Source organism: Phoxinus phoxinus (assembly GCF_949152265.1).
Source record: "Phoxinus phoxinus genome assembly, chromosome: 21".
NCBI lineage: Eukaryota > Metazoa > Chordata > Actinopteri > Cypriniformes > Leuciscidae > Phoxinus > Phoxinus phoxinus.
This window is the reverse complement of record NC_136896.1, coordinates 24,040,908-24,053,728: the sequence shown is the minus strand read 5'-3', so window position 1 is coordinate 24,053,728 and position 12,821 is coordinate 24,040,908. Positions and strand designations below refer to the sequence as shown.

Below are 12,821 nucleotides of genomic sequence, written 5' to 3'. Positions count from 1 at the left end.
TAATGTTTTTGTAGGCCTCTAAAATTGACAACTGAAAACCTATTGTTGGGTCTCAGTGGTAGTAGGCTTAATTTTACGGAGACCCGTTATGAGGATTAAGTGTGACCCTTAAAAATCTATTGCGAGGGTGTGAAATCAGACGCGCTCTATGACCCTGTATCTCTGCGCTGCTGCAGCACCAGTGGAAAGCAGAAATCTGCAGATGACTAAATCAAGAGATCAAAACGATCCGGATTATAAATGCACAATCTGTCGTGAAAAACCAGGGCGCATCGCTGTTCTAGTTTCTCCTTTAGTCTTTCACGAATGCATGTGTGATTTACACATTAATCAGCGTTTTTTTTCCCCTCACAGACGGAAAGATGTGTGTGGTGCTTGTGCCATGCCGCTGACGGACACTCTACGCGCATTCATGGGGAATTAATTCACTGTTCTCCTCATCATATTCCAGGGCACATTATTGCTCATCAGCGACAGTTTTGTCCTGACAAAAACGTCTGGGCCAACGACTCAGAGATGCTGTTATCGCATCGCCTCGGAGAAGCCTAACAGACCATGATGAAGACCGAATCCTCATCCTCCTCCAAGCCAGCGAGCACCACCGCGCTCCGCAGCGCCTCTCCTCACCGCAACGCGTACGAGGCAGCGGGTATTCACGCGCTGAAGCCGGCGAACGATATCTTAAATAACGGCGACGCTCAGGATGGCAAGCCGAAGCCCACCAGCCGCGGTCGCACGTACGGCTCGAACGTGCACCGCATCAAGAACATGTTCATGCAAATGGGCGCATCCTCACCCACCGAGACTGAAGACCCGCAAAAGACGAACGGCGACGGCAAAGCGGTGCGTCTCACTCTACCGCGAGCTGGCAGCCTGAACGAGAACGTGGATCACAGCGCGCTGCTCAAACTGGGATCCAGCGTCTCCGAGCGCGTCAACCGCTTCGATAGCAAAACGGACGCGTCGCCCAGGTACTCCAAGCTGCAGGAGACGAGGAAGATCTTTGAGCAGCAGCAGCTGCAGGAGAAGCAGGCGGCTTCCAATCGCGTATTATTGAAAAAGAACGCGCCGCGGGCTTTCAAGATGCGTCGCGTTTGGACGTGGTCGCGCGCTTTTACGGCAGCACGGAGTCGTTGGATAGCCTGGACGCGATCGGCGGGACCGTCGAGGCTGTGTCGCCCACCGTCAGCCAGCTCAGCGCCGTGTTCGAGCGGGCCGCCGAGCTGCGGAACAACCTGCACCGGCTGTCCAACACGCCCCCGCTGCCTCTACCTCTGCGCGGGTCACCGGACGGGTCGGTGCGCTCAACTCCAAAAATTCATCACCAAGCGGGTACGCGTCATTCCTTCTGGGGCAAACAAGGAGGATGGGGTTAACCAACACCAGGCGGAACAAGATGGGAGGTTTAGCAGCATTAATGGAGCATCTGAGCTTCAGGACAGTCTCACATGTTTGGATAAGGAGTCCTTGGAAGAGAAAAAGACAGGGGAGAAGGATGAATCTAGTGCCAATGAATCCAAGACTCTAGATAAGTGTAAGCCAGGACAGGCCAATGCCACAGAGGCAAAAGGAACTCTTATTTCTGCTGATGTCCATAGTTTGGGAAATGGGGGAGTTACTTCCAATGGAGAGGCCCTGGAGAGAGACACTATGGAGTCTGGCATCACCAGCACTGGAAGGAAGGGCGAAGATGGACACGCTCGTCCATCAGTGGGGGTCAGTAAGAAGGAGGATGATGATGGTACTCTGAAGGAGGATTACTCTACGGCTGATTTGGTGGATATCAGTGCCTACAGCGCAGTAGGAGAAGACTCTGGTGGTAGCCAGCTTGAGGATGAGGAGGATGAAGATGATGTATATGAGCCAGAGTCAAGCTGCTCTGAGATTACTGGATTACCTACAGAGGAGGATCCACCCCCGAGCCGGAAATTAAATTCAGCATTGCGCCCCATCAAGGTGAGTTTATACAAAGGAAAATTTCACCACATATTAAAATTCTGTCATCATTACACATCTTCATAAGATTCCAAACCAGTATGAAGGTCTTTCTTCCTCAGAATGCAAAATTATATATTTTGTAGAACATCTAAGCTGCCCCTTACATCTAGGCAGCGGTTCTCAACCAGGAGCAGAGGCAAACTTCCAGTGGGGCCTCAGGATAATATAAAAGCATTTAAATGGAATAAATTTATATTCGTAAAATAAAATTAATAAATGATTGGTATATATTTTATACATATTACCAATTAAAAATAAAAATAAAAACACAAAGGTGTAAGCCGAAATCATGTTTCTTTTTTTTTTATCTTAAAACCACTTTTTATATTGAAATGCACACAGTTCTTGAAACTGGAAAATTAATGAATTAATTAATTTCTTTAATATAACATTACTTCCAGTTTCTGTTTATAAAAAGCTACTTTGCCATGATTACAGCAGAAATATATAAAATAGCCTATTGTGGGCCAAAACGTTGTGCTGAACATTAACAGGAGGCCTTCGGATCAAAAATGTTGAGAAGGACCACTGATCAAGCTAAAAACAAACAACAAACAAACAAACAAACAAACAAAATGAAATAGTGCTATATATTCCAGGTTTTATGGAGACACATGATAGCTCTATGAGAAGAACAGATCAAAATGTACATAATTTACAGAAAATCATCTGCTGTATCATCTGCTGCGTCATTGACACCAAACACCCTTGGTACATTTGAATTATGAATGCTATTTGGGAGTTATGATGGAGGGGAAAAAAATCAGTTTATGTACAGTATATTTTGTTAGTAGCCACTAATATTTAACAAGAAATTAGGACACTGGCCATGTTTTCAGGTAGGATGATTTTTTATTCACATTAAAAGGTATACTTTGAAAAAGTATTTGATTAATCTGTTTTCAAATTAACTGTGTTTTGTATTTGTATTTTATGCTTCTTTTTATTTTCATGTTCATTAAAGTGAATGAGATGGGTCTGGCTCACTTAAAATGGTTGCCTGGGGACTGGTGTAGTATGTGTTGGACTGACTGAATGAATGAACTACATACATTATATAATTCAGTCTGTTATGTATTGGTTCTTGTAGAAGCTTCAGTCTCTAGTTGGTACGCTTTTTGAGGCTGCAGACTGGTACAGACTGAATGAGTTGAATATAATATAACATAATCCAGACTGTCAGTCGGTTTGTCTTGGCATCTATTCTTTCCCAAGGGCTTCCTCTTTTTGATTAGGGGCGACATTTATCCAGGACAGATGCTGACCTGACATCTGTGGCTGAGGTAACAAACATACCTCAGACAATGTGTCTGATCAGCCTATATCTCTATGAACATAAAACTAAACCTACATTTACCAAAAGGTCCTTTCAGGACCCTGGGTCCAATAAAATTCTCTCTAGAATTAATAATGTCACTCCCAATAAAACTATACAACATAAACCGACTAACAATAGCAAGAAGAAAATCATGGGTCATCTTTGGATGCTCTGCCTTTTTGCAGCAATCTGAAGAAAACTGTTGGCTATTGGCTGTTTAAAAAGATTGTCTGTTTAAAAAGACTCACCAATAACAACATACGTCTGTGAAAAATAAGTACATTTTAGCATAAAGAGTGCTAATTATGAAAAAAAAACATGCACTTTATATACTTTAGTGCTAACTGACTGAAATATTTTCATTCACCTAATTGCATGTTAATTGAAATTAAAATGATGATTTAAATTTTACGTTTATAGTTAAGCCTAATGCAATTAGCCGAATTTTACTGTGCTTTTTTGACCCACTTAAATGGGTCATGAACTGCAGTGGTTTACTTATAATGTTAGTATAATTTTTACATTAAAAAATGCCATAATTATTAGGCATTTTCCCTAGCCTGATTTTAGCCTGAACGCTCTGTTTGAAGGTGCGTGTCTGCTGTGACTTCAGTGTAAACGCCCACTGCTGTGATTGGCTGACATCTTTGCGTATGAAATAGCCAGAATTACAAGTGGAACTCTCGAAAACTTTTAGCACGTTTTTACTATTACAGCTCTAAAGGTTAACTAATCGTGAAAACTGTTCATTATATTAAATCTATAATAACATTAAGATTGTGGCATGAAAGGTTGCAGTAATGACCATTGTTGCTGATCACAGACATGTTGAACAAAATGTAGCGATCTCGTCATTACAACTCGATTTCTGTACAGAAATCACTGTGGTCACAGGACAGGTATTAGCTAAAACGCATACATACTCAGTGCACACCAAAGGATCTGTAATAACAACCAAAGCAATAGTGACCAAATAATAAAAACATTACTCACACTTGTGTGGTGCAACATTAGGCTACTCGTATCCAATATAGTCGGCACAGCATTGTCTTTTAGTTTCAATTTTTATGAAAATCGTGCGTCAAATTGTGCCTAGTTTGTAAACGAATCTGCGGTTAAAAAACAAAACAAAATAAAAGTGAACAAAGGACCAGGTTCATACTGACACAGTCTGGACCTTTATTAAAATAATAAAGTTCATCCACTGTTTGTTGGGATCAGAAGGAAGGCAATGCAAAGACTGTTTTTCCACAACTTGGCACTGCACAGCATCTTGTTGTCTTCGGAGTCATCCTTATCGTTTGGTTTCTGCATTGACCTGCGTTTGCGTCTCTCGTTATGTACCAAATACATCCGCGAATCAGTGAGCGGGGCTAGACAGGCAGTGATGTAGAGGCGGTTTAGCTACCTTTATCACGTCATAAAGTAGCACATTCCACATCCTGTCGTTCAAATGGATTGACTTCAATATATGCGTTTTTTAGACTAACGAGAAAGTTTTGAGCTCTGAAACGTACAGGATGTTTTTATAGTACACTGAAGATCAAGGGAATTTTGATTTCTCAGTTCATGACCCCTTTAAAGGGTTAGTTCACCTAAAAAATGTAATTCTGTCATTAATTGCTCACCCTCAAGTCGTTCCAAACCCATAAGACTTTAGTTCATCTTCGGAACACAAATTAAGATATTTTTGATGAATTCTGAGAGCTTTCTGACCCCTTATAGACAGCAACGTCATAACCCCTTTCAAGGCCCAGAAAGGTAGTGAAGACATCAGGCTTGTTTGACTTGAACCGGCGCTGGTCAGACCGATCGGTGAATTACATCAAAATAGCGACGAAAATACTTTTTGTGTGCAAAAGTCAGAGACTGTCAGGGAAGAGAAGAAATTGTTGAATAAAGTCGTTATTTATTTATTTTTGCGCACAAAAAATATTCTCGTCACTTCATAACATTAAGGTTTAACCACTAGTCACATGGACTATTTTAACGATGTCATCATTACATCTGAATATGCAATTTTATTATTAGTTATAATGTCTTGGAAATATGGTTAAAGTGTACTACCAAATGTAGTGAAAAGCATTTATGTTAAACTAAAATATACTTTCATTTCTATTGAAACTATTTAGTTAAAATATTGTAATTACACATTTGTAACAATGAAGTTGCAAATCAGTGTATTTCAAATATATTATTTTTTAAATGTAATATTGAATAACACACTACAGATAAAATGATAAATTATCATCCAAATAAATGTACGGTACTTATTTAAAGCATGACATTTGATCATTTGATTTTGTTACAAAATGCACTTTAAAAAAAGGTGTGCCATGAAAGTGTACTCCCTTTAAGAACACGTAATTGGCCTTGTAGTTCTTTAAAATGATAATATCTGTAAAGTTTAAAAAATATATATAAGATTTTATGTACAGTACACATTAAGTGCTCATTCAGTACAATTATACATCTTTTTGTAGTCTTAGTTTTAAGATTTACATAATATTACCCTGTTTTCATCTGGGATTAACATCTATTTTGGAGAGGTCATCTGATCACAAGTGTGAACTCAGACTACATTTCGAGGTAAACACACACGTGATCACATTGCATAAGGAATGTAAAGTATCTGTCCTGATACATCCTGACAAGTAAACATTTCACTAAAATGGTTTAAAAGTCTAAAAAGGTTTTAATGTCAATGTAAAGCAATTTTTTTAGAAAATTCATTCAACTTACACATTAGACAACTAAGAACATTCAAAAATCTTTTTCAATAATATATAATTATAAATATAAATGCATTAAGTAATTATGAGCTTGCCTAAAAGCGTGAACATGCGCCCACATTATGCATCTGAGAGAAAGGTGTGAGTCTTTCAGATGCAGGGAATGTGAAAACATGATTAACCCCCTCCTGTAAGTGATAAGTGTAAAAATAGCTGACCTATGAATAGAAGAAAGTGAGGGGTAGATTTCTGGTGGATCTGATAGATAGAAGAAACCCACGGAGAAACAGTAGCTCATTTTAAACAAATGCTGATGCTCTTGAGAACCAAACTCACAATGATCCTGTAGTATCCTGTAGTAAAGTATTTTTTTAAATAAGCCAGAAAAAAATTAATTGAACGAAAAAAGATTGAAAAAATTCAATGTGGAAGGAATTACGGGGTAACTTTTGGGAAAGCTTAAAAGCAGGGTATGCGATTCGTTCCAAAACATTTTTGTTATGCTGGTTGAAAGTCTCTTCACATCCTGTCAGTAATCACTAAGTAAAGTGGCCTAAATGTATTTATATGTACAGTATATATATCGTCTGTGGAAGGTGTAGGACCATAAAATGATCATCCAATCATTGCATTTGGTCAATTGTATGCACCCTGCTCGCACAGACATCACATGCCATCAACGCATTTCATGCTGTGCAGAGTTAGACAGACGTGAACAGCAGCCATCTTTTACAGTTCGTCCTGAACCAAAACAACAAGCTTATATTCTGCGTTCACGCCATAACTACTGTCATTTGTAAGAGATGAACCTGCGACGTTATGTAAGGGTTAATGCCCGACGAGGTGTCCATTGTCAGGTTTTAATGGACGACGGCGAGGTGTGAACCGGCCGACGCGCAGCGGAGGACGGTTGCCTCTGCCGAAGTCCATTAAAACCTGACAATGGACACCTCGAAGGGCATTAACCCTCTTATACCATGGTCACTTGCCAAATAACACATTTTTAAAACATTAGTTTATATTTTAATTAGTTTTACAATCGAAATCTAAAGTTACAAGTTACAAACAATAACTTGGTTTCCTTGGTTACGCCTGACAGTTTATTTAGGTGTCCTCTATCACTTTTTAACGGACACCCTGCAGCCAATCAGAATCGAGTATTCACCCAGACCATGGTATAAACTCGGAGCAGTTCATGACTCAAATTTATGAGTTTCAATGGCTACACTATCAACGCCGAAATTAATCTGCAGCGGTCAGGTGGTGCAGGTCAGAGCTCTTTTTATGTTCATTATTATTGTAATGTTTTATGCTTTGAGACATTAGGTAGTTTAACGCCATATAAAACGTAATATTTTATATAATATTTTTCTTTTTTATATAATATTTTATCCTGTGGTCAGTTCGATTACTTTTAGGATTGGGTGTTTTTAATGGGCTTTTTGATGAACTTACAGTATGTTTTGTATTTATTGTTAAATAATATAAATTGTGAGCAGAGCGCTCGTTTTTTTTTTGGGGCTTTTGTCAAAGTAAAGATAATAATATTAATCATAATAATTTCCTTTTCAGGGATGACTGAGGTCTTTCTGCAGAAATGCCATGATACAATGGGCTTAAAAGTCAACAGTTTTTGTGTTTTAAGCTGATTATTTGTTGTATAAAGTTCTTGAATGCTCTAGCTATTTATATGTTAAAATTATTGTTTTAGTTATATTTTATTAATTAAATGTCTTTATTTTGTTTATTTTGAATTTCATATGATTAAGTACAGTAATTGACATTAAATATGTCATGCATCTGTCTTTAAGTGCTATTCGTATAAACACGAACGTGAAAGAAATAATATTATCACATAGTACAGCCAAATGGGAAACACTTTAAAACACGTTTATTAATACATTTTTTAAATTAAAAAGTTGTATAAGGTTGAACTAACAATTAACTATTGTGTTTGTATCCATTAACATTAAAGATAAATAATAAATAATGCTCACTGTACATCATGATTATACATGTATAAATTAAAAAAGTGACCTTATTTAAAATGATTGTCATTAAATATTGCAGACATTGATCCAATCAAAATCCATGTTAAAATAGCTCATATCTAATAAAAGAAAATTACGAGTATAGGTAGCGCAGCTCTAATAAGACTGTATAAGCGCTGTCCCTCACTTCTGTTCTGGCACTGCTGTTCTGGCACTGCTGTTCTGAAACTGCTGGTACTGTGGTTCTGCAGCTGGATACCATTAACAGGCTATGTTGGTCTGGCATTTTTTTAAGGCCATGTCTTCACTAATACGTTTTCGTTTGAAAATGCATCTTTTTCTCTCAGTTTTGGCCTTCCGTCCACACTGAGACGGCGTTTTTTAATAATGAAAACTACGTTTTTGCGTTGTAGTGTGGACTGTGAAGCACGTGACTCATATTGTACCAACAGATATTCATGTTTTTACTGGCGATAATGTGCCTGCCATTCACTTTCACACAGTTGCTAAAATATGTTACTTGCAGAGTCTTCATATCCCAGTCCTGCAAAGAGGACAAAAAATTTACTCACATTTGCTGTCCTATGGCAATACATGAGAGCAGTTGTGTTTTAGAGCAAACATATGGTGACTGAGTGCAACCTGGACGCATCAGTAAATGGTGAGATATTTTGCTAAATAAAATGATCCTGTCGCAAGAATTGTGCGATGACTTTATTATTTATTTTTACGTCTGTATCATCTCAGTGAGCTTTGGTGAGGTTTGAGGTGAATTTAGCGTTTCTAGGTGTCTTTCAAAAGTGTCTCATCCACACTGAGCGTTTATAAACGAAAACGCCGTTTTCAAATGTATCCGGATTAATGTAGACGTAGCCTAAGTGTATTTATGGAGTGTTTTGAACATGCTGTAAAACAGGGGCATTTCTGGGGACAGCACAAGTAGGACACACCAAAAAATGTGACTGCCCCCGGAAAATGGGGACGTCTGGTCACCCTAGCCCAAAGGTAGGCAAGTTTGGTCCTAGAGAGCCGCTGTCCGGCAGAGTTTGGCTCCAACCCTGAAAAATACCCTCACCTGCCTATAGCCTTAGAAATCCTGAAGACATTGATTCAGGTGTGTTTGATTAGGGTTGGATCCAATCTCTGCAGGACAGCGACTCTCTAGAACTTGCCTACTGCCCTAGTCAAATCCTGCTCCTGGTGGGCCACCTTCCAGCACTACAACGTTTGTTCCTTTTCACATGAATTGTGATTACAGGGTATCTGTGTTCCTTGTATAACACATATGACCTCAAAAGACTTTTATAGTACATAATTTATAAACTAATACATTATTGTTTGCATCACATATTCCACTATGGCTTTTGTGAAGTAGTGAACTTGATCGGTAGCTCAATCTGGTACAACATTGCACTTGTGATGTGGAGAACTCTGATCTGAGTCCCATTAAAACTTGAGTCACGTTAAAAAATGTCAAATACTTGTAGAAGCAAGATAAAATAGCATGTTTGCTTCAGCAATAGTGTTTTTGCTCACATTATTGGTTAAGTGGTAACACTTTATCTTGATGGTCCCTTTTGAACATTCTGTTAACTGTAAGTAATGTTGCACCTATGTGTCAACTAACTCTCATTAGAGTATTAATAGACTGTCTGTTTAATATTTGCTTACACTTTATTGTGTTGGTCCTACATCAGACATTCTACTGACTATAAGTAACTTTGCAACTACATGTCAACTTATTCTAACCCTAACTTAACAGTCTACTAATACTCGACTAACACTTTAATGAGAGTTAGTAGACATGGAGGTGCAAAAAAAAGAAGGCAGTCCTCCACATGTCCTGTTTGGTAAACCCGCACCTGCCCTGCACCCGCAGTACTTAAAGGATTAGTTCACTTTAAAAAAAACTTTTGCTGATAATTTACTCACCCCCATGTCATCCAAGATGTCCATGTCTTTCTTTCTTCAGTCGAAAAGAAATGAAGGTTTTTGATGAAAACATTTCTCCATATAATGGATGTCAATGGGCCCCAAACGGTCCATTGCAAACGGACAGAAATGTTTTACTTTTCATAGAAGCGTGACCTTTTCAACGTAATTGCGTATTACATGACGTCACGGACGCGCATCACAGAACAGAGCAAGGCGAGCATTTGTGCTTATAAAACTTAAACTTTTTTATTCATTTTTGAAATGACTGAACGTTTCGCTAGATAAGGCCCTTGTTCATCGTCTGGTATCGTTTAAAACCCTTTGAAGCGGCACTGACACTGTCATTTGGACCTTGAACTGTTTGGGATCCATTGAAGTCCATTATATGGAGAAATGTTTTCATCAAAATCCTTAATTTCTTTTCGACTGAAGAAAGAAAGACATGGACATCTCGGATGACATGGGGGTGAGTAAATTATCAGCAAAATATTTTTACAAAGTGAATTAATCCTTTAACAAAACACCTGACCTGTTATCCAACAGCAGCACTAATTTAATTCTGTACCTGGCCCGTTTGACATAACGGCCGTGATCTGAACCGCACACCCATTAAATCTGCTACATCAGGTAGATAAAATTGATTTATTTTCTCATGTAACACAAGCAATCAAACCAAGTTTAGGCATTCTAAGTTGATATATTAAGAAAAATAGACATACTGATCAACATGGATGAATAATTAACCGAAAAAAGAGGAGAAAGTATATCCGTCATGTAATCAATACAAAACTTTTGCCTACATCATGTGAGCAGTCTGTCCATACAGGCTATTTTGATCAAATGTGCATAAATCACACCATAGGCTGTACAGGCTGTGAGACGCTTAGATGTCTCCATAAATTAAAAGAACATATAGCCAAATATGAGCCTTTACTGTTATATAATATCAGGTATATTTTAGCAGATTCACTCTGCATTTAAATCTGGTTGTCCCTCCTGAAACTCTACAGTGTATATACGTGGCCGTTGGTCCTCTTAGCAGCATGAAAAAAAAAACATGTTTATTCAAATTGTGAATTAGATTATAGGCTAGAAAGTGAGCAAATAGCACTCCATTTATAATGACTGAAGCTGTCAATCAATTCAGTTGCAGCACTATTGGCTACAATGCTCAATGCTGCAAATCGTGTCGTAATTAGAAACCTTTGAGAGTCTTCAGACTACAAAGCGTGAACACAAATAAGCAGAGGACCGTTTAAAAGCATCTGCCTAACTGTGGGTAATAACAGTCGAAATGGTCTTGGCTACCTGATTCCCGACCCACATGCGCACTGCAAACGACAATGTAGCCTAAATATTATACCACCTGTTGTGGAAAATTACTCAATATTAAAACCTGGATGAAGGAGACAAAGTCGATTCTCAAAAGATTAAACAAAGTATTTTATTTCATGCATGAAATAAGCGTTCAACATACAGACAGTGTCTAAGTATGAGAAGGCCCATGGCATTCTCACGCAGAGAGCATCTGACATGAGAAGGCGAAGGCTAGTCCCTTTCGCCAAGGTTATATACCCTAACACACCCTGTGTAAAAATCCTTTGTTACCTTAAATGGAGATGTCTTAGCTCATTAGCTCATGTCCAACCCAAATTCTAACTGGTCTGAGCAACGTCATGTCTGCAAAAGTTTCCTGTTTCTTACTGCTGCTCTCTTTCACACATCTCGTCTATCTTTAGTTCGATCAAAGCTGCACACACACACATAGTCTTCACACTTGGAGTACAAAGGTCACTTGCTACTTAGTTCTTCTTAGAACATATTGTTCCTGCAAGCCTTGTTCTAACTCATACATTTATAAAAACTTAGTTTTATATCTTTAATAATGTGCCTTTGATTATATTCTTTTAAATGCTTATGAGTAAAAATGAATCTTCATCGTTAATAAAAGTTGTACCCATCTAAATGTAAAATTTCCATAACAATCCCCCATATGTTCATTCAAAGAACATACACACAATTTTACATTTACTCTTCCATAATCATAGTAATTCACAACAGGTAAATTTTTCCATGGTTACTTAATTTCCTAGTCAAACTCATGTTCGCTCTTGTTCTCATAATCCTCATCATCATCAGCCACTGACACATTAACTTCACCTCTGGTGCTCTACTTATCACTGTTGTGTATTCCCCTGGACTCATTCTCATACTCATCATTGTTACAGTCACTGCCTTAGCCGTGATTCTAGAAATACAATTCATTAAACATGGAATCATTAAAAGAAAAATCTAAATCAAACATCCGATTGGCATAATGGTACTTATTAACTATTTCGTCCACCCCTGCAGGCCCAAGAACCAATTATCTAGTGAAAATTACATTTCATCTGGAGTGGCTATGGCCATTTTCATGTGTTCTATTATGTCTGATACATTTTGATAGACGTCAGTCAAATTAAAACAACAAGAGGTTACTAACATTTTGCATATTTTCAAATAAACCTCCGTTCCTACATCTAAAAGTCCTGGATAATAGCACCCCATCCATTTCTTAGGAAGGGTGTGCCCATACTGTTCAAGCTGTTGTCTCTCCGAGACATTTGTCGTCACCTGGACATGTGATATTTGTACCATTAGATGTTATACATTTGTTATTATTCATGATTATCGTGGTTTTACAGTGTGCTGTACCAGCCATTATTGCCCCTTGTTGGGTCCCTAATTTACATAAACATACGTCGCCTAATTGTGGTTTCACTGCCCATACATTGTCAAAGTCTCTAGTGCTGTGTTCTGATGGGTTCTGACCTTTGACTTTCTTTGGAGATAATTTGATTTCTATAG

The 12,821-nt window shown here is 38.3% G+C and overlaps 1 protein-coding gene across 1 annotated transcript in view; it reads left to right on the top strand.

Annotated features, from left to right (window-relative positions):
- The first annotated feature begins 453 nt into the window (after positions 1-453).
- ppp1r9bb (protein phosphatase 1, regulatory subunit 9Bb) overlaps positions 454-12,821 on the top strand; it is a 36,210-nt gene continuing 23,842 nt past the window's right edge. The window contains 4 exon segments of the mRNA XM_079596021.1: positions 454-1,053; positions 1,059-1,281; positions 1,284-1,312; positions 1,315-1,956. Coding sequence (XP_079452147.1) covers positions 556-1,053; positions 1,059-1,281; positions 1,284-1,312; positions 1,315-1,956 — 1,392 coding nt within the window. The 5' untranslated portion in view covers positions 454-555.